The sequence below is a fragment of the Geotrypetes seraphini genome, chromosome 4 (assembly GCF_902459505.1).
Source record: "Geotrypetes seraphini chromosome 4, aGeoSer1.1, whole genome shotgun sequence".
Taxonomy (NCBI): Eukaryota; Metazoa; Chordata; class Amphibia; order Gymnophiona; family Dermophiidae; genus Geotrypetes; species Geotrypetes seraphini.
In genome coordinates this window covers 26,849,112-26,876,587 of record NC_047087.1, presented here as the reverse complement: position 1 = coordinate 26,876,587, position 27,476 = coordinate 26,849,112, and the positions used below count along the sequence as shown (strand labels likewise).

The following is a 27,476-nucleotide window of genomic DNA, read 5'->3' as shown; positions in this document are numbered from 1 at the left end:
CTCCGAGGAGACATGATAGAGAGGTACAAGATTATGAAAGGCATAGAGAGGGTGGAGAGGGGCAGGTTCTTCAGCATACTAGGAACTACAAGAACAAGAGGGCACTCGGAGAAATTGAAAGGGGACAGGTTTAGAACCAATGCTAGGAAATTCTTCTTTACACAGAGGGTGGTGGATACCTGAAATGCGCTTCCGGAGAATGTAATAGGTCAGACTACATTATGGGGTTTCAAAGAGGGACTAGATAAATTCCTGAAGGATAAGGGAATTGAAGGTTACAGATAAAGGGAAAAGAAAGGGTATAGATAAAAAAGAAAAGGGGTTTGAAGGATATAAAGGATTAGGGAAGAACAGGTTCTAGACAAAAGATCACTTTACAGGTCATGGACCTGATGGGCCGCCGCTGGAGCGAACCGCTGGGCGCGATGGACCTCTGGTCTGACCCAGCAGAGGCAAATTCTTATGTTGTTAAATCCAAAATTCCCTCTCTCCCCCAAGATCTGAAGCTGTGGCCCTTATTTCACTCTCATCTGTATTTCTTTGAATAGTTGGTGGGGGGAGCTTAAGGAGTTAGTAAACAGTGCGGATGGAAGAGAAGTGTTACTGATGGGAAGGTGGGAGGTAGCAGCACACAGGAGAGTTGGGAAGACGCAAGAAAGTGTGGTTAAGCGTGCAGGAAGGAGATGGAAAGACCATGACCGGCAGGAACAAAGATAAGTAGTACAGAGAATTGAGAGTTGAGTACAGAGGGTCAATGGAGGAGTTAACAGACATGGAGAGTTAACAAGGGGGGAGGGGCTGCCAGAGAGCCACAGAGGATAAGGCAGTGAATTTTTAAAATTGCTGCATCATGATTATACCATATGAGAGAAAAAAATTGGATTGCATAAACTTTCATGGTTTTTTTTTAATATCCGGTCTCCTATCTGCTTCAGCTGACACTATACACTTCTTCCTCCGTATTCGCTGTGAGAGGGGATTAACGGACCTGCAAATACAGAAAAACCGCGAATAACTTTTTTGTACGTTATTCGCTGTTTTCTATCAAAAACCATCGTGAATATGGTGAAACCGCGATTAACATGGTGGGAGACCTGGCCTGTTCCTGAAGGAGAGGTAAAACACGGTGAAGAAAGTGCTGGGAATCAGCAATTTCTCTATGCAAGCTGACATCATTTGGGGGGGGGAGGAGCCAGCAAGCTAAAAACCATGAATAATCGAAACCGTGATTGCTGAAACCGCAAATATGGAGGGAGAAGTGTATAAGAACCACTGGAAGATACTGGTTTTGTTGATTTCTTTTGGTTCTAGTAAAGCTTATTGTAAATAAATACAGGACTAGTTATATAGTAGAGAATTACACGGTGACAAAATTCATCACCGTTCCCGTCCCCGCGGATAGCCACGGGAAATAATCCCATGTCATTTTTTAGTGTCTATTTCAACCTCAGGTTGTTCTACTCCACCATTCTTCAAAGCAAAGCTTGAGGGTCATTGGTTGTGGCCATTCATTCTCTGATTCTTCCCTCTCTCCTTAAAGAATAACATGAAGATGGTTTCCCGCGGGATGGGAACGGTGATGAATTTTGTCACCGTGTCATTCTCTATTATATAGGTCTTGATTTTGTTTGTATATGTGTAATGGTAGGCTCAGGCTTCAGAGCATCGAGTAACATTTGTAATGAACATTATCTTCCACATCTTTGTAATCCCCCAGCTCTTATTCCTGTATAGTTTAACCATCCCTCTAACTGTAGCCCCTACCTTGGCATCCTGTTTGTTTGTCTTGATTGGGAGTGTCTCCTTTGTGACTCTGTACATTCAGTTCTGCATAAGTCTGGTAATTAATAGTAGTAGTAGTAAAAATACATTTTATACCAATACCTGTCATTATATTTGCAAAGTTCAAAATGCAGACCAGACCAGAGATGACCATGTGCCAGAAAGAGATGACGAAAGACAACGCAGATGGCAACGATGAGGAAAGACCAAGGACAATTCAAGCAGAAACATTCAAGTCTTCTGAAGAGACGTAAGCTACCCAGGCTGCGAAACGCATCTCAAATTGTCAAAACCCAAACTTTGTTATGCCGTGTGTAGGAGTGATACCCTTTCAAAGGTGTGGCAATAATGACAGGAGCAGGTGGCATCTTGTAGAGCAGGCTTGGCCAACAGGCTTGTCCTATGGCCTTGGGGTCAGAACCTGGCCCTCCATGTGCTTTTTTTCTGGCCCTCGGAAGCTTTGAAATTCACGTGGTGCTTATAGCAAGATTCCCGCTTACCCACTATGGGCCCCTTTTACTAAGGTGCGCTAGTGTTTTTAGAGCACGCACGAAATTACCACACGCTACACCACGCAGTACGCTTCTAGAATAATGCCAGCTCAATGCTGGCGTTAAGGTCTAGTGCGCGCGGCAATTTAGCGAGTGCTATTCCACGCGTTAAGGACCTAACGCACCTTAGTAAAAGGAGCCCTATGACTCGGATCTCTGCAAGTTTGCGTCAAGCAGTGCCGGAAGTTTGGATTGGTCTCTCGGTTTCAAGTCTCGTGAGACTTGAACCCATGAGACCAACCTGAGCGTCAGCACCAGGTGGCTCATACTTTCAGGGAGCCGAGTCACTGGGGAAGCAGAAAGTCCATTGTTTATTCTGCAACTGAAGCCAGGTGAGGGGAAAGAAACTGGACAAAGCCTGGGGGTAAGGGGTACATGAGGGAGAGCAAGTACACTTCTCCCTCTGTATTAGCTGTGATAGGGGATTAACAGAACCGCAAATACTGAAAAACCGCAAGTAACTTTTTTATATGTTATTTGCTGTTTTCTATTAAAAACTATTGTGAATATGGTGAAACTGGGAATAACATGGTGGGAGACCTGGCCTGTTCCTAAAGGAGAGGCAAAACACGGTGAACAAAGTGCCGGGAATCGGTGATTTTCTTTGTAAACGCTTGGAATCAGCAATTTCTCTATGCAAGCTGATGTAATTTGGGGGGAGGAGCCAGCAAGCGAAAAACCGTAAATAATTGAAACCACGAATGCTGAAACTGTGAATATGGAGGGAGAAGTGTAGACTGCATGGAAACTGTGTGTAGATAAGAGAGAGACTGGCTATTGTATTTTGCCACTCATTATTTGACAAAGTATATGGCAAAATACAACGGTGCATTTTTTTGGCCCTCTAAATGTTACAAAATATAAAATGTGGCTCCTCATAAAAAGAAAAGGTTAAAAAAGCCAGTTATAGACTAACCAATTTATTAAGGCACCACTATGCTTTTGACATTTTAGTAAGAATGGTATCATTGCATCTGAATTCTGAGACAGGAAAAGGTGGATATGTGGGAAAAAATTTTTTTACAGGGATATGATTCTTGAATATTGTTGTGGTTCTAGATAAGATTGGGAGTCATATTGATTTATAAGGACTGTTTACTTTGATTTATATTGGAAATTATTTCTTTAGGGTTTAAACCCCCCCCCCTCATTTTACAAACGCGATAGCGGTTTTTAGCGCAGGCCAGCATGCTGAATGCTCTGCGTTGATCCCGATGCTGAGTGTCGGAAACGACGCAGAGCATTCAGTAAAATGTGTGTGTGTGTGTGTGGGGGGGGGTAATATGCTCCTCTTATCCCTTGATGTGGGCTTCTTTTAATGTAGTTTTTCTTTAGGTGCATTATTTTTTGTTAAATTTTTTAACAAGATTGTTGGGGTTTGTTTGTTTTTTTTGTAAATCTTTATTAGTTTTCAATTATTAATAGTGAATTTAAACATAAACAAATCAAACAAAAGCACTTTAAATATACAAATATTTCAACAACAAACATTTTCACCTCCCCTCCCCTTAACTAATGAAAATAAAACCAAGTGTATAATTTCAATAAAATAGATATAATGAATAATAATTGTTAATACTGTAATTCCTTTCTTCTTTTTTTTTTTCTTTTTTTGCTTTCTCCAATTATGGGAAGTGTATATTAATTAAGTGCAAATAAAATATAAGGAGGATGTGCTGTGTATTTCAGTGGAATAGGGGAAGGCATCTTAAATTTCTATTTATTAAGTAAAATGTTAGTAATACAGTGGTACCTTGGAATCCGAATGCCCCAGAGCTCAAACAACTTGGAATCCAAACTTTTTTTTTTTTTTTTAAATTAAATTTTGCCCTGGAATCCGAATGCTGCTTGGGAATTCAAACGTACAGGCACTGCAAGCGTTGCTCAGCCCAAAGCTTCCCCTCTGACGCAGCTTCCTGTTCGCTTCGGACGGAAGCTTTGGGCTGAGCAACGCTTGCATTCGCCGTTGCCGATCTTGCTGTGTCTGCCGGTGAGGGGGGGGGGGAGATCTTGAAAATATGAGTTTGTGGGACCAAGGAATGGATTATTCCAGTTTCTATTATTTTCAATGGAAAAAATTGTGTTGGAACTCGAACGGGGTTCTGGAATGGATTAAGTTCGGATTACAAGGTATCACTGTACTGGTGGATTGTTAGTTTAGTCATGAATTGGGTCATGAAAGTGACTGCAGTAGACTGGATGGGCCATGCAGGTCTTTTATCTGCTGTCATTTACTGTCTTCCCTCCTCCCCCCCCCCCCCCCGGTCTAGATCGTGGTCCAGAAGGCTAAATGCTCCAACACTGCTTTGACTATCATAGAATTCCTAAGAGTGTCGGAGCATTTAGCGTTCTGGACCGTGGTGGAAACCTCTACTGCGGCTTAGTTAAAGGGGGGGGGGCTATATTAGTGTGTATAGGGGGTGCTTTGGAAAAAAAATGAAAATATAAAACAACTTTTGTTCAGCATTTGCTCAAAAAGGGACTGGAAAAGGACAACCGATTGTTGTTAGGGATCCATCTGATGCTACAGAACAGACTATCCTTTTCTCCAACTGAAATTATGAAGTTGACAGAGAGAGGAAACTAGAACTTTCAGGGATGTGTGTAAATAGATTATATTTAATTGAAATGGCCAAACTCCTTAAGAGGTGTGTAAAAATAGTGTGTAGAGTATTTAGCTTCTATAGTAAACCTAGCTTACAGTGTATATACGTAGGATGATTGATTGATATATATATATATATATATATATATATATATATACTAGTGTGTATATATATATATATATATATATATATATATATATATATATATATATATATATATATATACACTAGTATTTTAGCCCGTTACATTAACGGGTGCTAGCTGTCTTTCTCCCCCACTTCCCTGTGCAGCAGCATTTCCCCCCACCATACTTCCCTGTACAGCAGCATTTCGATCCTCCCCCCCCACTTCCCCATGCAGCAGCGGCAGCATTCCCTCCCCCCACACCACTTCCCTGTGCAGCAGTAGCATTTCCCTTACCCCCACTTCCCTTCCCATGGTCCCGACAAAGCTGCTGATTCCAGCAGTGTGTGCTGCTTTGGGGCCTTCTATTGCCCTGATTTACTCTGGCACGTCCCTGATGACATCATCAGAGACGCGGCAGAGCAAATCAGGGCAGTAGAAGGCCCTGAAGCAGCGTGTGTAGAGTGCTACACACGCTGCTGGAATCGGCAGTTTTGGAGTCGGGACCGCGAAGCGGCTGGAATGTTTTTTCGGCGCTTCCCTTCCCGCGAGGTGTCACCGCGACTTCTCTCGATCCCTGCCAGCGTCGGAAGCCTTCTCCGACGCTAGTGCCGCTGGTGAGAGGAGCCGACTATTGGGGAGAGCAGGGAGTCCAGCGCTGGTGGCCAGTCCTGTCGGCCAGTGTAGGTAGGTGCTGGGAAGAAGCCTGGGGACTTGCGCATGCACACTCCTGCGGCCACAAACCTACGGATCATGAAAGCACGCAGTTAAGAGTGCGCATGCGCGGCTAGGGTTTTATTATATAGGATGTTTATACCAATGTGACAGTAACATAAGTAGGATGATTGATTTATGACATATACTTGGTTCACATAAGAATTGCCATACTGGGACAGACCAAAGGTCCATCAAGCCCAGCATCCTGTTTCTGACAGTGACAGGGGCAAAATTTAATTAAAAAAAAAAGTTTGGATTCCAGGTTCCATGTACCTAACAGAAACCCAAAGAGTAGCAACATTCCAGAGCTCAGATTGTGATATCATAATGCCTCAATCCACCAATGCCTGAGAGCCAATCTCATCAGTGATGTCACAGTAGGATGATGGATTATGGCATAATGCCGGTACTAATAACTCTGTATTGTAACACCACAGAGCTCCATGCATTTCAGTTCAGAGCCCATGCATTGGAACCCCTCGCAGAAGCTCTTTGTAACTCCTTATGGTAACATCTCTACAGAAGCTCATGTAGACCGCTCTGAATTGACTCCCCAGTCATTAGTAGCAGTATAGAAGCTCTCAATAAAACAATAAACTTGCAGAACTAGGAGAGGTCAAAGCTATGGAGCTGAATGCAATGGCATGTGATTGATGAGACCTTCTTTGAGAGCGGCATGCCCTGCAAAATGTCAAGAGATTGGCTACTGAAACAAAAAGACTTGTGGAGGGTTGATGTCCAAGATGAAGGCTTTATTAAAACAAATTAATAATCCAGATATGGACCCAACACTGTCTGTGTTTTGACATTATTGTCTTCTTCAGAGGTCCCTGTAGGTCCTATGAGCATTGAGTACTAAAAGAAAATGAAAGACCTCTGCGCTGATGAGATTTACTCAAAAGCGAGAATGAATGAAAAGGATTGGCTTCCAAAGGTGCTGGATTACAGAACCTAAATATATGTACCCTACTACCACTTATCACTTATATAGCAGTGAAAGGCGAACGCCATGCTGTCAGTGTTCCCTCTAAGCGGGCGGGTGTTGTGAGCAAACTTTTTTCACCGTGAGCCAAAAATATCGGGCGCCAGCAAGTTATGAGCCAACTCGCCCGATTCTCCTCTCGCCGCCCTGCCATCTGCCGTACGCCTCTTCCGATCGTGCGCTGTGACGAGAAACGTGTGCGCTGCGATGTAATATTTTGTGCGCCAGCGCACGCCAGCGCAGCTTAGCGGGAACACTGGTTCAAATGGTTTTATTTATTTCCCCAAATTTATTTTTGTTATACGCATTGAAAATATTTGATATTGCGTTTAAATCAAAATCTCAATAAACTTGAAACGAGTGCCCGTGAGATTGTGGGAGGGTTAAATACTCAAAACTTAGAAGTTTTTGCTACGTCAGCTTTCTGGTATCTTTACATACAGTGGCGTACCTAGCATATGTAACATCCGGGGCCCATCATTTTTTGGCACCCCCCCCCCCATCTGTAAGAAAAACATGATTTTTAGTAACAAACCACACGTCACACATGAGTACCTAGGAAAAGGCAGCATCTTACATATTGCAGTGAGCAGTACATCAATACACCCATTGTAAAACTAAACAAGCCAGACCAGCACAGATCAATCCTACACCGTCAATCCTAACAGAAAACCATGTCTTTCGAACACACAGAACACAGAAAACACCTTCGCCTAGTAAGGAATATGTAATCACAAACTAACCCCTCCCTCTTTTACAAAACTGTAGTGTGGATTTTAGCTACGGAGGTAACAGCTCTGATGCTCATAAAATTCTGAGCATCAGAGCTGCTACCACCAAGGCTGGTGCTAAAAACGCTTCACAGTTTTGTAAAAGGGGGGATAAAATAAAAATACATAGACAAAGGTTAAATTGAACCAGCAAGAAGCTGGACTCTGCATACAATGCTTCACAGAAACAGTGACACATGTCTCCTAAAGCAATAAATAAATAGAAATTTTTTTCTACCTTTGTCTTCTGTGGTTTCTCCTTTCCTCATCTTCTTGTAACTCTCTTCCTTCCATTCACTGTCTGCCGTCTCTCTTCCCCTATATGGCATCTTCTCTCCTTCTATGCCCCTTCCAGAAACTGTATGCCTCCCCCTTCCATCTCTCCTTTCACCCCATTGGTCTGGCATCTCTCTCCTCGCCTTCCCTCTCCCACACCTCTCCTCATAGTCTGGTATCTCCCCTTCCCTGATTCTCTGGCATCTCTCTCCTTTCCTTTTCTTCCATCTTTCGCTCCCCCTCCATGCTCTCACATCTCCCCCTTCCTTTTCCCTTAGACTGGCATACCTTCCTCCTATGCTCCAAGCCCTGGCATCTCCTTTAATTCCCTCCCTCATCTTCCTTCTCCCTCCAGCTGGGTACCGCAACACTCTTCCCTGCAGCTCTGCACTTCCCCACAATTGCCATGCTTCGGTTCCTCTTCTTCCTTCCTTCCTCCCCCCCCCCCCCCGCGGGACCCTGCGGCACCATCAACTCTTACTCCCTCTAATGTCGGCCCTGCAGCTCCAGACTTCCTCGCACCTTCTCCCCTCCCCCTTTGGATCGCTATTATTTTAAATGTTATAGCCGCGGAGCTGTATCCATCAGTGGAGATGTCTAACCTCGGCCTGCCCCGGAACTCTTACTGCAGCAGCCGCCCGTCTAGGCAGGAACAGGAAGTCACTGTTGCAGTAAGAGTTCCGGGGCAGGCCGAGGTTAGACATCTCCACTGATGGATACAGCTCCGCGGCTATAACATTTAAAATAATAGCGATCCAAAGGGGGAGGGGAGAAGGTGCGAGGAAGTCTGGAGCTGCAGGGCCGACATTAGAGGGAGTAAGAGTTGATGGTGCCGCAGGGTCCCGCGGGGGGGGGGGGGAGGAAGGAAGGAAGAAGAGGAACCGAAGCATGGCAATTGTGGGGAAGTGCAATCCCCCCAATGCGTCCCCTTACCTTACCTCCCCTTACCTTTGCGACGCGTGTGTGCGCTGTGAAGAGAAACTTTGCGCTGCGATGTAATATTTTGTGCGCGAGCGCAGGCCAGCGCACCTTAGCGGGAACACTGCATGCTGTACATTTTCACATTTATAGACGGTCCTTTCTCAGAAGAGCTTACAATCTAACTTGGACAGACAGACATGACAAATGGGGTTGGGGGATGCAGAACCCAAAGTGAGAGAAATGAGTCGTTGAAAGTACTCTCGAAGAGGTGGGCTTTTAACTGGGCCTTGAACACTGTTAGAGATGGAGCCCACCATAGGGATTCGGGCAACTTGTTCCAAGCATACGGTGCAGCAAGGCAGAAGGGACAGAGTCTGGAGTTGGCAGTTGATGAGAAGGGCACAGATAGGAGGGGCTTACCAGCTGAGCAGAGCTCACGTGAGGGGGGGGGCATGGGTGGAGATAAGAGAAGTGAGATAGTGAAAGGTAGCTGAGTGAGTGCATTTGTAGTTCAGTAAGAGGAGCTTACCCTAGAAGTTACCCTAGAAAAGGAGAGAAAAAGCATTCAAAACATGCAAAACCTTTAAAACAAATCCTTTTCCCGGTGGAAAGAAATATCTAGAACAGAAGTACAGTGGTACCTTGGATTCCGAGCATAATCCGTTCCAGGAGCATGCTCGTAATCCAAAATGCTCGTTTATCAAAGCGAGTTTCCCATAGGAAATAATGGAAACTTGCTTTGATACGTTCCCATCCCCCGAGGCCAGCGGCGCTGCTCTATCCCCCCCCCCCCCGAGAACCGGCATTCTCCCCCCCGAAGGGCCCCCCCCGCGATTGGGCACCCCACCCTGCAATCGGGCACCCCCCCCGCCACGATTGGGCACCCCCCTCCGCTTCTTACTGTCATCTGGGCCTGGGCACCGGCACCAGCATGTCCTGTGCGTTGGTGCCGGTGCCCGAAGATCGGCCTCCTCTTCTTGCTGAGCCTTGAGCATCTGCGCATGCTCAAGGCCTGCGAGTTCAAACTCTCTCTGAGATTCTCGGAGATCTCGGAGAGAACGTGAACTCGCAGGCCTTGAGCATGCGCAGATGCTCAAGGCCCAGCAAGAAGAGGAGTCCGATCTTCGGGCACCGGCACCAACGCATAGGACATTTCGGTGCCGGTGCCCAGGCCCAGATGACAGTAAGAAGCGGCGGGGGGAGGGTGCCAAATCGCGGGGGGGGGAGGGTGCCGGATCACAGGGAGTGGGTTCCAGATCGCGGGGGGTGCCACTCGCAAATTGAGGCACGTTCGGTTTCCGAGGCGCCGATTTTTGCGAATGTTTTGCTCGTCTTGCAAAACACTCGCAAACTGGTGCACTTGTAAACCGAGGTACCACTGTATATCATATGTGACTCCATGGGGGTAGACAGTATTTACATAGAAACAGAAAAATTAAGGCAGATAAAGGTCATATGGGCTATCCAGTCTGCCCATCCAAGTCTCCCTTAGAAATCTTATGTACCTGTCCCAAGTATCTCCAACACCTCCACCAAGAGGCTGTTCCATGAATTCATTATCGGTTCCTTGAGGAATTATTTCTTCAGGTTAACTCTGGATGCATGGAACAGTCTCCCAGGAGAGGTGGTGGGGAGTATTGACATACAAAGTGAAGGGCGGCCCACCCCGGGTACAGGCCATGAGGGGGTATTCCTGGCCTTGGAGTCATGGTCTGGGAACTTCCCCTTCTCACGGCCCAGCCCCAAGGCTCTGGGTGGTCTCCGTGGCCCAGCATGTCTTCACCCCTTCTTCTGTGACACGCAGAATCACTGCCGGTCTCGGTTGCATCATTGGAGTTGGACCACGGCAGACGGAAAGCATGAAGGGGCGCCGCGGGCAATATTGCTGAATCGCTACCAATTAGCAGCCCGTTGGTTTTTTAGTGTTGGTTTTTTTGGGTTTTTTTTTTTTTTTTTTTTTTTAATCTAGCCCTCACTGTCAGGCTGAAAGGGTCTAAGTGGAATGATATTTGGTTTGGGGTCATCTTCAGACATGATAATTCATAAGTTAGTGCGCTTAAAGAACCTGATTCTCTATAGTACGCCTACATTGTAGGCATGCAGGTGCACGGTTGTCAATCAACCGCTAGGCATGCATAGTAGAATTGCGCCTATAGTTTTGTATACCAATCAATATACACTTAGGACATTATATATAAAAAGCTTTCACAATACCAAAGTTGTAATTCATACCATAAAAACAGAAGAAGCTAACTCCAATAATTAATTAATATATCAAATCTATTTATTAAATCTTTCCCACTGTTACCATAAATATATTTTTATCTTCTATATATATAAAATCGGAGGTATGTATGTGTGTGTGTATGTGCCGCGATCACGCAAAAACAGCTTGACCGATTTGAACGAAACTTGGTATGCAGATCCCTCACTACCTGGGGTGATATGTTCTGGGTGTCTCCCGGCCCCCCCTGTACACGTGGGCGGAGCTACAAACAGAAAATCAGATTTCACCCATTCATGTCAATGGAAAAAATGTAAAAAGCTGCCATTCTCACAGTAATTCACAAACGGCTTGACCGATTTGAACGAAACTTGGTATGCAGATCCCTCACTACCTGGGGTGATATGTTCTGGGGGTCTCGTGGCCCTCCTGCACACGTGGGCGGAGCTACAAACAGAAAATCAGATTTCACCCATTCATGTCAATGGAAAAAATGTAAAAAGCTGCCTTTCTCACTGTAATTCAAAAACGGCTTGACCGATTTGAACGAAACTTGGTATGCAGATCCCTCACTACCTGGGGTGATATGTTCTGGGGGTGTCGCGGCCCACCTGCACACGTGGGCGGAGCTACAAACAGAAAATCAGATTTCACCCATTCATGTCAATGGAAAATATGTAAAAAGCTGCCATTCTCACAGTAATTCAAAACCGGCTTGACCGATTTGAACGAAACTTGGTATGCAGATCCCTCACTACCTGGGGTGATATGTTCTGGGGGTCTCACGGCCCACAACTCTATTTTGCTTGCTCAAGGGTGGGTTCACCCAAGAATTTATATGTTATTGCTCCAGGAGGTGAAACTAAAATTGTTGTTTATAATCACGTTTTGCGTTAGTTGTATTGTATTCAATTTGTCAAATATTTCACTTTATAATTTGAATATTGTACTTTTTATTAAGCTGTAAAAAAATACTTTCATTCACCACTATAAAGTATCTTTATTTGAATCCATTTACAGTGTTATTGGTATAATTAAATACCCGTGCAACGCCGGGGCATCAGCTAGTATTTTATAAATATGCTTATTCCCCACTTTAACAAAACATAAAACATTTCATTATACAACATCAAATTGCAGCCTGGGTGTACACCCTCATTGCTTAGAAAACCTGGACCATCAGTCCCTCAATGTCCAATCTTTCCAAGTCCAGTCATTAGAAGTACCGCTGTTACAGCCTTGCGCTGCACTAATGGCCCTGAAGTCCATAGAGATTTAAAGGGCTTCGGGGCTGTTAGTTTTATGCTGCATGGACTTAACTCCTGTGATGATAATTAAAATCGTGTCACTTTGAATTCATTTTTGATGACAAAATAATATTCAGCCAGCCCAACACAGTGGGAAATTTACTGACCAGCAAGAAAACTGAGATCTGATGGAGGGATGTGATTGATTACCATGAAGGAAGATGAGGCTCATTATGTCAGATGGCTACGTTTTCTAAAACTGGAAAAATAAGTTATGGAAATCCCTTCCTGGAGCTTGGAGAGTATGTAGGGATCATATAATTTTTAAGAAATGCTTAAAAACACAACTATTTGTAGATGCTTTTTTTGTAAAATCTAGTGGAAATATTGCTGCTTCTTGAGTTTTGGCCAGGTACTAGTGACCTGGATCGTGAGAACGAGCTACTGGGCTTGATGGACCATTGGTCTGACCCAGTAAAGCTATTCTTATGTTCTTATGTGTGCCAAGTATGATGAGGTTGGCTCTGAGGCACTGTGGAATGAGGCATTATGATATTACAATCTCAGCTCTGGAATGTTGCTCTCATTGGTGTTCTGGAGTCTTGCTATTCTTTGAACTGGAATGTTGCTACTCCTTGGGTTTTAGCCATGTACTAGTGACCTGGATTGGCCACCTTGAGAACGGGCTACTGGGCTTGATGGACCATGGTCTGACCCAGAAAGGCTATTCTTATGTTCCTTATGATTCTTCTGTTTCGGTGGTTTCCAGTTTTAAGGGTAAAGAAAGGTTGAGGAGGAATGATTTAAATTTGTGGTAATATTTGATTGAAATGTTACCACCATTTATAAATACTCCTGTGTTTCTGTAACTACTTGTTATGATGGTTGTTTGTTGACAGGGGGTAGTGGTTGGGGTAGTATCACCAAGCTTTATGCAGCACAATTGGAGCATCTTCAACCCCCTTTGACATATAGGCAGCGCTGGGAAGGCATTATTGATAAATGTTATTCAGAGAAACAGTGGGCAAAAATGTTTCACTCCTTCTTCCAAGTATTATAGCCAGTAATATGATAGAAAATGGTTATAAGATGTTTTACTGTTGGTACTACACTCCAACAGGTCTTCGAGCTATATATTGGCAAGGTTGGAGAGGTTGTGGGGAGGTGGGACCGTTTGAACATATTTGGTGGCTTTGCCCTAAGGCTCAACGTTATTGGGATAGTGTCTTACATTTTATTGGGGAAGTGTTGGAAAATGCTATACCGAAGACTATGGAGTGCTGTTTATTGAATGTGGGACCAGCTACACTGCCAACCTGGCAGCGAAAATGGATACATCTGGTTCTTACAGCCAGCCAGTTAGTGTTGTCCACTGCTTGGAAGCAGCCGGATCTTCCGGCCTTTTGAGTACTCTTAGCAAAGGTGAATTATATCCAACAAGTGTCTAAACTGACTGCTGTTCGGAGGAATCAGTTGCAGAATTATGTTAAAATATGGGGTGCTTATGACTCTTGTTATAGTTCCCATGCTGGGCCTGATCTGGTATCATTGACTTGATGTACACTACAGCCCTTTCTTGTTCAGTAGTTATTGAATGCCTTGCACACATCCTTTCATGGGGGGAGTGTGTGGGAGCATTGGGGGGGGGGGGGGTAAGGGTGCTGAGGGAGTACAGATATAGGAAGAGCGCTCCTGCCCCGCTTCACCGCTAGACTACCAGGTAAAGTGTGGAGAGGTTCTGGAGGCAGGGAGCATCGGCCCTAAAAGTTATTCACGTTTTTTCAATGTTCGCGGGCCAACTCTGCCCCTAATCCCCGCAACTGATCCTATGCTATAGCTTTCATGTGCAAATTTGCATGCTAGTTGCAAATTTGTGAACACGACTTTCTAAATTAGACAGTGAAAGCTATGTACTGTAGGTATAGCAGTATATCGCAAACTGTGTGCCTCCTGAGATTTCAGGTGTGCCGCAGCACACTGGAGAGGAGGAGAGGCGCCAGCTGTGTACAAGACGTGCCTCTTGCCAGTACCTCTCCTTCTCTCCAGCCCTCTTCCCTGCTGGCATCCCCTACTGGCATCTCAGGGCCCGTCTGGAAAGCCTTCGCACATGCATGGACATCAGCAAGCATGACGACATCATGGTGACATCCGCGCACTTCCGGATGCCTGAAGCCGTGGCCACTATGTTTATTGTGTTGCAGCTCGAGAAAGTTTGCGGGACAGTGAGGTATAGTGAGGTTTGGCCGTGTCCTGGCTAGGGACTGTTAACACGTCCCTCCTTCTACTGGCCTGAGGAAACAAATCAAACCCAGGCCTTCTGAATAGGAATGTGCCTCTTATTTTTTTAATGTTTTGAATGAACCAGAATTGTAAGTGTGTACAAATGGTTGACAAGTACCTTTTTTTGTTGTAACAAGCATAAAAGAGAAGACAAAGAAGATCCTAAGAAAATATGATGTTGGCAATAAGTTCTCTCACTTACTGCTTCCTAAAGCTTCTGTTCTCCTACCGATAATGATTAAAGATGGGGAACTATATCTGCTATTTACAGTCAGATCAATGGAGGTATGGTATGTGAAACTCTTTCAACTTATAAACCATATTATACAACATAAGTGACCAAGATAATCTTCTTAGATTCAGGAAAAAAAACTTGGTTGGCTTTATGGTGATGGGGAAGGTTGATGGCCTAGAACAGGGGTGTCAAAGTCTCTCCTTGAGGGCTGTAATCCAGTCGGGTTTTCAGGATTTCCCTAATGAATATGCATGAGATCTATTTGCATGCACTGCTTTCATTGTATGCTAATAGATCTCATGAATATTCATTGGGGAAATCCTGAAAACCCGACTGGATTGCGGCCCTCGAGGAGGGACTTTGACACCCCTGACCTAGAAGATTATTTCTTGCAATTCCAGCTCAGTTGGAATATGGACTGGAATCGGATGCCATTTACAATTACATGTGATTTTTTATTTTTTATTTTTTTTGGGGGGGTGATAGCCTTTCCCCAACCATACCTAATCTGGTCTTTGTAATGATGGACAAAGGGCAAAGTCAAAGCACTTAGGGCAGTGCTTTTTGAATTTGTGTACTATCTTAATCATTTTGGATGTTTGACATTCATGTTTTGATATCTTATCTAAAAATATTTTTAAAAAATGATTTCTATATAACATTTAAAAACTCTTAAAAAAATATATTAAAAAAGTAGTATCATCTACATATGCCATAGGCCAATGATTGAGATCTTGACCGACACTAAAATTCAGCATTCTTTGCTTGATTATTCGGTCTCTGAGGCTTGGCATTTCAATGCTTTTGTGATCGCTTTCAGCGTTTATCTTTAGAAGTGATTTTTGCATGTTTACATTTGATTGACACTTCTATAGTATTTGTTTTTTGGTTAGTCCTCGAGGGCCGCAATCCAGTTGGGTTTTTAGGATTTCCCCAATGAATATGCATGAGATCTGTTTGCATGCACTGCTTTCATTGTATGCTAATAGATCTCATGCATATTCATTGGGGAAATCCTGAAAAACCGACTGGATTGTGGCCCTTTGACCTGCATTAGGACTTTCGCTAAAAACCTGCAGTCATGGGCAATGACAGTTCACTCCTTCCCCATCGTTTCCTGGGATGGAATGGAGGGCTCACATGGCGATTTAACTGGGGACCACAGTGCTTCTGAACCAGTATCTGGTTTTAATTGATGTACTGCAAATGATTTACTAAGGGCTCCTTATATCAAGGTGCGCTACGGGGGTTAGCGTGTCGGACATTTCATCACGCGCTAACTCCCGCGGCATGCCAAAAAACTAACGCCTCGTCAATGGAGGTGATAGCGGCTAGTGCGGCAGGCGGTTGAACGCGCGGTATTCCTCGCGTTAACCGCCTACCACATCTTGATAAAAGGAGCCCCAAGTTTCTTTCCATTCTTTGTTCTTGGGGAAGAATCTCAGTAAATCAAGCCCCGAATCACCATTATTCTGCAAAAGTTCATCACGGACATGTGTCATTTTCATTGCAACTGGGAAAAAAATGGTCTTTTTTGATTGAAATTCAGTAGTTATATAAAATGTTTTAAAAGGTTATTAAAAAAGAAAGTGTCTAAAGAGGCACTTGTTGATAATTAATGAAGTTAATGCCATGTCTTGCACAAAGACTGCAGACTGCAGAAAGAGCATGGCATTCTGCTCAGCTAACAGAATGTTCTTTGTACTGATTAGAGATGAAGATTCTGGTGCAATATAATTGATCACTGAATACGATACTTATGCTTGCAACTGGGAGGTGTATTATCCTCTTAAAAAACACCAATATTCACAAACTAAAGGTCACAAACCAAAGACGCCTTCCCAAAAAAATGCTAATATCTCTCTGGAAAGACTGTCAACCATTTAACGGATCTTAAGTTATTGAACTCAGGCCAGGATTCTCAACCTACGTTAAAAAGCGACGGTCTAGTAACGTAGCCATTTCAATACCCCAATCTTTTTATTCTTAAAAAATTGCACATGCAAATAAGATCGGCGAACAGCAGCGAAGATTTCCCACATTTGCATGTGCCCCGCAGAAAAATGCCTTAAAATACAAAAAAAAACCAAAAACACTCTCCTGCTGCAATATTGGATGAATGGAAGGGAGAGGAGGGGAGAAGCAACGTTGACTTTTTTCAATCATAGAAACATAGAACATGACGGCAGAAAAGGGCCACGGCCCATCTAATCTGCCCACACTAATGGCCCACACCCTTGACTACCTCCATGAAGAGATCCCACATGCCAATCCCATCTTTTCTTAAAATCTGGCGCGCTGCTGGCCTCAATTACCTGTTGTGGAAGATTATTCCAGCGATCAACCACCCTTTCAGTGAAGAAATATTTTCTGGTGTCGCCATGAAATTTCCCACCCCTGATTTTCAACGGATGCCCTCTTGTTGCCATGGGTAACGGATGCCCTCTTGTTGCCGTGGGTAACGAATGCCCTCTTGTTGCCGTGGGTCCTTTAAGGAAAAAGAGATCCTCTTCCACCTCGATACGGCCTGTGACATATTTGAACGTCTCGATCATGTCTCCCCTCTCTCTGCGTTCCTCGAGTGAGTACAGTTGCAACTTACCCAGTCGTTCCTCATACGGGAGATCCTTGAGTCCTGAGACCATCCTGGTGGCCATTCGCTGAACCGATTCAACTCTCCGCACATCTTTTTGATAATGCGGCCTCCAGAATTGTACACAGTATTCCAGATGGGGTCTCACCATGGATCTGTACAACGGCATTATGACCTCAGGCTTACGGCTGACGAAACTTCTACGGCATAAAACATGCCTTTCTCTCCAAAAAAAACTACTATAATTCAGGTAAATCTTGTAATTTGTTTTTAATGTAAAACTTAATCAAGAGTCGCATCCAGAAACACAAGATAAGAAGAAATATTGGCTTTTAACAAGCATGCATGAAACATGCCTGTCTCTCCCAAAAACTCAAAAGAAGTGTGATTATACTATCCTCCACTAATATATAGATACACTTTTTTTTTCATTAGCTACAGTCAAAACACACGTACTGACACTGTAACGTCACCCTTCTCCCCCCTCCCCCTCCCTGGACCAGTTGCTGCTTTTTGTTGCCAAAAGGCGACACTGCTCTTTGAAAATGCCTCGGCGAGTTTTATGAATCCAACGGAGGGCTCATTTCAGTGTTAAAGAGCAATATTTGCATGCCATTGTCGGAGACTGCTAGAAACCTCGCTAAAGACAGAGATAATCCATTTTGATAATCCCCCGCTAAAATGCGTGCGTGCTGCTTAGGGACTAACCTAAGACAAAAGACACAGTGTAACCAGTCTGACCCTTGAGAAGCCTTCGCGATGGGCCACCTTCTGTCGTAACCGAGTCTTCAAGGAGCAGGGCCACCTGTGGCGCTGCATGTGTATTTTCAATCGCTTTCTTCTTTTTGTAACTGCCCCAGCCTGTGCAATAGCCTCTTTATTGTGGTTAAAAACGGCGTAGTTGTGTTAGTCCGCTTTTAAAGGTTATTAAATGAAAAGAAAACTATGAAAGATATTATTGTATTGGGCTTTGACTAGCTCTTGGAGGTTAAAAACCTTCCTTTAGTTAGGACAGTCTTTTCCATCAACAAGCAGGACAGAGTCAGGCTCAGTGGTGATGTCATCTTAAGATGCCAGGATGGAACCGCTCTCTGAGCGCTCAGCACAGTGAAAAGTTATTATTTTTTTTTTTTTATAAATATTTTATTGAAAGTTTTTTATACAAACAATAAGCAATCCAATATAATAACATAAAAGAACAATACAAACTTATCAACAAATCATTCCTTGGATGTCATACATTACTAAAACTTTTCCTAGCTTCAATTACTCACTAAACTTTAGTAAATATTTCCATATTTTCTTAAATTTCTTCAAACTGCCCCTCTTTACTATGCATATTTTCTCATACTTACTGTATAAGCACACCATAGTCCACCACATATTATAATCTAACTTAGAAAAATCTTTCCAGTTATATAATATTGTTTTAACAGTTACCATTAATAAGTTCGTCAAAATTTGAACTTTATAAAGTATCAAATTTAGATGTTACATCAAACCCCCCTAATATAATTATTTGATAAGTTAAAGGTTCTGATAAAGAGAGCAAAGATGAAATAGTATCCCAAATTTTACTCCAGGAAATAGCCAAAAATGTGTTCCATAGTTCCCATTACCACTGTATAAGTCCAACAGACCTTCCCTTTTGATTCATCTATTTTTGACAGTTTCACTGGAGTCCACAAATCTTTATGCATTAAGAAAAAGTAAAAAGATTGCATTATACTCGCCGAATGAATTGATGACGTAATTGATTCCTAAATCCTTTTCCATTTTTCAATGTGAACCGCCTAGAAATCTTTTGACTGGCGGTATAGAAGAATAAAGTCATAAACTCGGACTGTGGAGCAAGCCTGGTCCCTATTCAAGGACACAGTAAACAAGGCGCAAAACCTATATATACCAAGATTTAGGAAAGGTTCCAAGAAAAATCAGACAAAGGACCCTGCATGGATAACCAGTGAAGTAAAGAAAGTGATAGGAGACAAGAAAAAATCATTTCGGAAGTGGAAAAAGGACAAAACTGAAGGAAACTGGAGAGAGCACAGGAAGCAACAAAAAGAATGTCACCGAGTAGTCAGGAAAGCCAAGAAAGAGTATGAGGAGAGACTGGCCAAGGAAGCAAGAAATTTCAAACCATTTTTCAGATATGTGAAAGGGAAACAGCCAGCGAGGGAGGAGGTGGGGCCCCTGGATGAGGGTGACCGGAAGGGAGTGGTGAAAGAGGAAAAGGAGGTGGCTGGTAGGCTAAACAAGTTCTTCTCGTCGGTCTTTACAATAGAGGACACATCCAGTGTGCCAGAACCGGAAAAAATCTTCAGGGGAGATCAAGAGGGGAAATTATCATGCATGGAGGTAAGCCTCGAAGACGTTCTTAGGCAGGTAGATAGATTAAGAACGGACAAGGCTCCGGGCCCAGACGGGATCCACCCGAGAATACTGAAAGAGCTCAGAGATGAAACAGCAGAGTTACTGCAGCATATTTGCAACCTGTCCTTGAAAACAGGGGTAATCCCGGAGGACTGGAAGATAGCGAATGTTACACCGATCTTCAAGAAGGGATCGAGAGGCGACCCGGGAAACTACAGACCGGTGAGCTTAACCTCCGTTCCAGGGAAGATGGTCGAATCAATGATCAGGGAAGGTATCAATGAGCATATAGAAAAAAATAATCTGATGAGATCGAGCCAGCATGGTTTCTGTAAAGGCCGATCATGCCAGACAAATCTACTGCATTTCTTTGAGGGGATAAGTAAGCAATTGGACCAAGGTGACCCAGTAGACATTATATATCTAGATTTCCAAAAAGCCTTTGACAAGGTGCCCCATGAACGATTACTGAAGAAACTGTGGAGTCACGGGGTGGAAGGGGACGTGTACAGATGGATCAAAAATTGGCTGGCGGACAGGAAACAGAGGGTAGGAGTAAAGGGGCACTACTCTGACTGGATAGGGGTCACAAGTGGTGTTCCGCAAGGGTCAGTGCTGGGACCATTGCTGTTCAATATATTTATTAATGATCTAGAAACGGGGACAAAGTGCGAAGTTATCAAGTTCGCGGATGACACAAAACTCTCCAGCAGGGCCAGAACTGTTGAGGAATGCAAAGAATTGCAAAGCGACCTGAACAAGCTGAGTGAGTGGGCAAAAAAATGGCAGATGAGCTTCAATGTGGAGAAATGTAAGGTCTTGCACATAGGGAAGGGGAACTCCATGTACAGCTATACGATGGGAGGGAGGGTACTCGGGAAAGGCAGCCAGGAAAAAGATCTGGGGGTATTGGTAGATAACACAATGAAGCCGGCGGCACAATGTGCAGCGGCCTCAAAAAAAGCGAACAGAATGTTGGGCATTATCAAAAAAGGTATCACTACCAGAACAAAAGAAGTTATCCTGCCACTGTATCGAGCAATGGTGCGCCCACATCTGGAATACTGCGTCCAATACTGGTCGCCATACCTCAAGAAGGACATGGCAATACTCGAAAGGGTCCAGAGGAGGGCAACGAGGATGATAAAGGGTATGGAGAACCTTTCATATGCCGAACGGTTAGACAGGCTGGGGCTCTTTACCCTGGAGAAGCGGAGACTGAGAGGGGACATGATAGAAACTTATAAAATCATGAAAGGCATAGAGAAGGTAGAGAGGGACAGATTCTTTAGACTAGCAGGGACAACTAAAACAAGAGGTCATTCAGAAAAACTGAGAGGAGACAGATTCATAACGAATGCAAGGAGGTTCTTCTTCACTCAGAGGGTGGTGGACACCTGGAACGCGCTTCCCGGAGAGGTAATAAGACAGAGTACAATTCTGGGGTTCAAAAAGGGACTGGATGACTTCCTGGAAGCGAAGGGGATAACAGGGTACAGATAGAGGTTTACCGTACAGGACATTGAGTGAATAGGGTATGGATATTTCAGGTTAGGTAGGGAACACTTTCAGGTCATGGACCTGGGGGGCCGCCGCGGGAGCGGACTGCCGGGCACGATGGACCCCTGGTCTGACCCGGCAGAGGCAACGCTTATGTTCTTATGTTCTTATGTTATTGTTATTACTAGCTGATGCCCCGGCGTTGCACGGGTATTTAATTATAGCAATAACACTGTAAATGGATTCAAATAAAGATACTTTATAGTGGTGAATGAAAGTATTTTTTTACAGCTTAATAAAAAGTACAATATTCAAATTATAAAGTGAAATATTTGACAAAATGAATACAATACAACTAACGCAAAACGTGATTATAAACAACAATTTTAGTTTCACCTCCTGGAGCAAGAACATATAAATTCTTGGGTGAACCCACCCTTGAGCAAGCAAAATAGAGTTGTGGGCCGTGAGACCCCCAGAACATATCACCCCAGGTAGTGAGGGATCAGCATACCATGTTTTGTCCAAATCGGTCAAGCTGTTTTTGAATTACAGTGAGAATGGCAGCTTTTTACATATTTTCCATTGACATGAATGGGTGAAATCTGATTTTCTGTTTGTAGCTCCGCCCACGTGTGCAGGAGGGCCGCGAGACCCTCCAGAACATATCAACCCAGGTAGTGAGGGATCTGCATACCAAGTTTTGTTCAAATCGGTCAAGCCGGTTTTGAATTACTGTGAGAATGGCAGCTTTTTACATATTTTCTATTGACATGAATGGGTGAAATCTGATTTTCTGTTTGTAGCTCCGCCCACGTGTGCAGGTGGGCCGCGAGACCCCCAGAACATATCACCCCAGGTAGTGAGGGATCTGCATACCAAGTTTCGTTTAAATCGGTCAAGCCGTTTTTGAATTACAGTGAGAAAGGCAGCTTTTTACATTTTTTCCATTGACATGAATGGGTGAAATCTGATTTTCTGTTTGTAGCTCCGCCCACGTGTGCAGGAGGGCCACGAGACCCCCAGAACATATCACCCCAGGTAGTGAGGGATCTGCATACCAAGTTTCGTTCAAATCGGTCAAGCCGTTTGTGAATTACTGTGAGAAGGCAGTGTTTTACATTATTTCCATTGACATGAATGGGTGAAATCTGATTTTATGTTTGTAGTTCCGCCCACGTGTGCAGGGGGGCCGCGAGACCCCCAGAACATATCACCACAGGTAGTGAGGGATCTGCATACCAAGTTTCGTTCAAATCGGTCAAGCCGTTTTTGCGTGATCGCGGCACATACACACACACATACATACACACATACATACCTCCGATTTTATATATATATAGATTATTATTATTGCACTTCATTTAAACTTTTACCAGTTTCAAATGCCCAAGTACTCTGCAACCCCTTGGGCTGCGAAAAGGCATTTCATTTCAAGCACTTATACCACTGAGAAGCTTCCCCTTTACAATTCAATAAAGAAGAACTTAGAGCTACACAATCCTGAGGCTTATGTTATAATTGCAGAAAATTAACACAGTGTACCTGTTGAATCCATCTGTACTGCGGATCCTGCACATGGTCCCCTGGTTTTCACAAAGCCGCGATCGGCAGCTCATGCGTGCAGCCCACTGACCTGGAAGCCTGCATTGGCATAGGGAGGGAAGAGCAGGGTCGCGTTGGGACACAGAAGGAAGGGAGGGAGCACAAACTTTGGACAAAGGATGGAAGAAACGAGGGAGGGAGCATGAACCTGGAACACAGAATGCAGTGGAGGAGGGGAGCATGAACTTGGGGCATAGGATGGAAGAATGGAGGAAGTGCGGGAAAGAGATGCTGAGGTGGGGAGGGACTAGAAAGGAGAATTGTTGGGCAAGGGAGTCTGAGTGAGAGGGAAAGAGAGAGGGTGCACATGGGGAAATGAAGAAAGAGGTGAATTGTTGGACATAGGGAGGGAGAAATATTGGATATGGTGGTGGGAGAGGCATAAGGTACAGATGTATGGGGAAGAGAGAGAAATGTTGAATGTGGTGGTGGAGAGGGAACATTGGGACGGATGAAGAACAAAATTAAGTGTAAACCGCCTATCTTTTCTTTCTATTTAAACTACAGTACTTTATTTGGTGACGGGACAAAAACGCGCGAGACTTCAGCGCACTGACATTGCAGCGCTGACAATTCGGCACAAGATCCAAGCGTGCCACCTAAAAAGTTACTTGTAAAGAGCTCCGACGGGGTGTGTGTGGGGGAACCTCCCACACTTTACTTCATACTCTTCACACTGCCATTGGGGGGGGGAGTGTGGGAGGTGCAACCCTCCACATTATAGAGAAAACTTAACTTTTTCCTAAAAAATCGGGGAAAAGTTAAGTTTACTCTATAATGGAGGGTTCCAACCCCCCCCCTAACAGCGCGAAGAGTATGAAATAAACTGGGGGGGGTTCCTCACTCACACCCCGCATCGGAGCTCTTTAAAAGTAACTTTTAGGCGGCGCACTGGGGTCTTGCGCCGATTTGTCTGTGCTCCAATGTCGGCGCGCCGAAATCTCGCGCGCGAATGACTATGAACCCTTTATTTTGAGGACTGTTTGTTTAGTGTTTTTATAGACTGTGTACTGTACAGGATCCAAGTTACATACAAATTCAACTTAAGAACGGTTTTAAAAAAAGGGAACTTGTTCTTAACCCGGGGACTGCCTATACTAGTACCCTGTAGTGTTGTTGGAAGAAGTAGGATCTGACCCTCCTTAACTTCTGTAAAGTAAGAAGGGATTTCTGGACTAAATTGTGAACATGGTCTTCAAAACTCAGAGCCACTGAATATTATTAGTTAGCCCCAAACAAACCATTTAACCAGCCAGGAGCAATTTCTGGCTAGTTAAATGGCTTTGAGTTTTGACCCCACAAGCTTTTGTTCTCTGTCTAAATGGAAAAAAAACCACCATATTCCCTCCAGTTTCCCTCCCAATCCCACTGTCATCTAACATCTTGAAGGATTAATTGTGGAACTCCACTTACCCAAAGATGCACCTCTTTACCCTCTGCCACAATATACAGGGCTGGCTTAGCCTACGGACCAGGTGAGGCTCTGTCCCAGGGTGCCAAATGCCTGGGGCTGTGATGTCACTGGCCCATAAGTTAAGCTATAGGATGCGGCTTTAACACTCTCCTCCCTCTTCCATGCTGCTGCCCGGTCCTGACAAGATGTGACTTCATAGGCCAGCTGCTGTGAGTGGAAAGGGCCAGCGTCGGCGCCAACATCGGTGTTAGGGGAAGGAGGAGGGAAATCCTTTCCTCTTCCCTTCTGACGCTGCTGCTTGATACCGACACCGGCCCTCTTTCCTTGCGGCAGGTAGTCTGATGCCGCATTCTGTTGGGACCGAGCAATAGTGTCAGAAGATGGTGAAGGGAACTTGCCTCAGGTCAGGACATGGGGGGGTGCCAAAACAGAAGTGGGCCCGGGGCCCCGTGCCGTCTTGAATCAGCTCCGAGTATATAAGGCGCATTCTTGTTTCACCTCCTCTTTTTCTCTTGCAGTTGAAATCCTCACCAGGAGACGTGTGTTTTCCAGGAGGGAGGGAGGAGCCAACAGACAGAGATGAAGTAGACACAGCCCTTCGAGAGGCTGAAGAGGAAGTGGGTCTGCATCGGGACCAAGTGGAAGTCATCGGCAGACTTTCCCCGACTATCTCCATGGTATGTGTAGAAGCTGCAGATACATCAGGAAGCGAGGTAGACCTTCCGCCAAAATGAGGGACCAACTGTGACTGAATTGATTGTGGATTAAGTCCTGCAGGCTGACATTGGTATCACAGTCATAACCTACTTGCTCTGGATCCAAAATCTACTGAATTATTCTTAATTGCAAGCACTTTTTATATGTATGTTCTTTGGGGATATCCTCCCTCCCCCCCCCCAAAAAAAAAGATCCTGGCTCTCATTTTACAAGCCCTATTCATGTTAGAGACGTGTATATTTGAGTTTTTGTTTTACAAAACAAACCTAAGTGCATGGAAATAACAAGGGGCCAGTGGTCTGAGTGTGTTTTAGGTAAGTACTGGAACACTCTTCTGGAGTCTGTCATAGGGGAAAACACCCTCAAGGGATTCAAGACAATGTTAGTCAAGTTCCTGCTGAACCGGAATGTATGCAGGTAAAGCTAGTCTCGGGGCGCTGGTCTTTGACCAGAGGACCACCGCATGAGCGGACTGCTGGGCACGATGAACCACAGGTCTGACGCAACTTAAACTTTCCTTCCCCTCACTAAAAGGTATCCTCTATGCGGGAAAATTGGGAAAATCTCTCTTCTTCAGAATTACAGGGCTTTGGAATAACCTTACTACCCCACTGCGGAATCAGGTCTCCTTCCAACTATTCCGTAAGCACCTGAAAACCGGTCTTTTCACAAAAACGTAATGCTCTCCTCCCCCCCTATACTCAATCCACCAAACTCAATGTGCTATTCTCTTCCTTTATTAAACTTTTGTAAACGGTGCCGAGCTCTATATTCATGGAGAGGATGCGGTATATAAACTTAAAGTTTAGTTTAGCAGCGATGATTCTTATGTTCTTTAGTATCCGTTTCAGAAGAGGACTAAATGTTGATGTCCTAAAAGATCGACTTTGGAAGTTAAACCTGTTTCCAAGCGGGTAGGATTTGATAAATTGCTGCTAGCAGCTTAACCCCCCTCCCCCCCATTCCAGGCTTACAAGGGAAACTGGTGTCTGTGAGCATCAGGATCATTTGTGGTTATATTTCTAAAAATTGGTATGTGCTGGTACATAATCTATTTATTTTGCTTGTATGTGTTGGCACACACCTGTTTATGTGAAGGCTTTGAACCTGTTGATCTTGTCTACATGCACCTGGTGCATAAATTGTCAATTTCTTCTGTATTTTAGAACAGACCCTAATCAGAAAAGTCTGTAGAAACTTGAGATGCACCGACCCGCACATCTCATTTCCAGCTTCTGTGATCTGTCTAAAATGGTGCTGAATCTGTGACTTACAGAAAGGAAGGAAAGTAATGAGGACAACGGAAAAGTATCTTATATTTAATTTAAAATATCCCTTAATTGTTCCAACAACAAATGATTCATAGTATGAAAATTCAGCTACAAATGACGGTAGCATAAAGATAAGGCTCGACATGGCCATGTTTCGGCAAGATGCCTGTATCAGGAATCGTGCAATCCAATGATTATGTCACCCAAGTTCAATCGTGAGCTTCTAAAAGTAATGATTCAAGTGAAAATAAACAAGGAGGACTTCGAAATGTGAGCTGTTGGAGATTCTAACAACGTCACTTCAAAAGACTTGTGGAAGAGATAGACCACCGTAACTCCTCTATTCTAATCTCCTTAGATCTCACCTCTGCTTTCGATACAATTGATCATTCCCTACTTCTAGCTCAACTAGAATCTATTAATATCTCAGGTACAGTTTTGCAATGGTTCTCCTCCTACTTTCAAGACCGAAACTACAAAGTTAGTTTGAATGACTCCATCTCTTCCTCTATCTACCAAAACTATGGAGTGCCCCAAGGTTCAATTATTTCTCCCCTTCTCTTTAATATATTCCTAGCTCCACTATTCACCCTGGCCCAATCTATAGGTTTTACTGTATATACTTATGCTGATGATAATCAATTACTTCATCCCATAAATCCTACATCCCCTGAAGACATAACAAATTAATCAAAAAATCAATAAAATCAGCCTTTGGCTTCGGCATAATAAACTATCATTGAACATTCTTAAAACTAGTGTTCTTTTCTCGATTTCCCCAGATGACCATCTATGTCTACCCATTAGTACTGACTCCTCCCCAATTCAAATGGATAACAAAGTTAAACTTCTTGGAGTCATTCTAGACAGGGATCTTACTTTCCATCAACAAATTAGTGCAGTCATGCAGAAATGTTTTCATAAGCTCAGGCTCATCCGTTCTATTTCCTCTTTTCTAGACCATTCTTCTATTAATATCTTGATTCACTCCCTAGTAATTTCAACCATTGATTACTGTAATGCCCTCTATCAAGGCATAACCCAGAAAGAAATCCGTCGTTTACAATTATTACAAAATACTGCCGTTAAATTAATCTATCATGCTAAAAAGTTTGATAATGTTGCCTCTCTTCTCCTTAAAGCACATTGGCTGCCTGTTTCTCATCGTCTTTCCTATAAAATACTTCTCCTCACCTTCAAAACAAAAAATTCTAATTAACCGGCGTTTATAGATAAACATTTGATCCCCTACTCATCATCAAGGGTCCTCTGATCAAATAATCAAAAT

The 27,476-nt window shown here is 43.9% G+C and overlaps 1 protein-coding gene across 2 annotated transcripts in view; it reads left to right on the top strand.

The window, feature by feature from the left end:
* The window catches only part of NUDT7 (nudix hydrolase 7), a 55,174-nt gene that overhangs the window by 24,289 nt on the left and 3,409 nt on the right, over positions 1-27,476 (top strand). For both annotated transcript variants that reach the window (XM_033943350.1, XM_033943349.1), the window contains exons 2-4: positions 1,905-2,032; positions 14,618-14,765; positions 24,719-24,877. In XM_033943350.1, coding sequence (XP_033799241.1) covers positions 1,911-2,032; positions 14,618-14,765; positions 24,719-24,877 — 429 coding nt within the window. In that variant the 5' untranslated portion in view covers positions 1,905-1,910. The remainder of the gene's footprint in view (positions 1-1,904; positions 2,033-14,617; positions 14,766-24,718; positions 24,878-27,476) is intronic.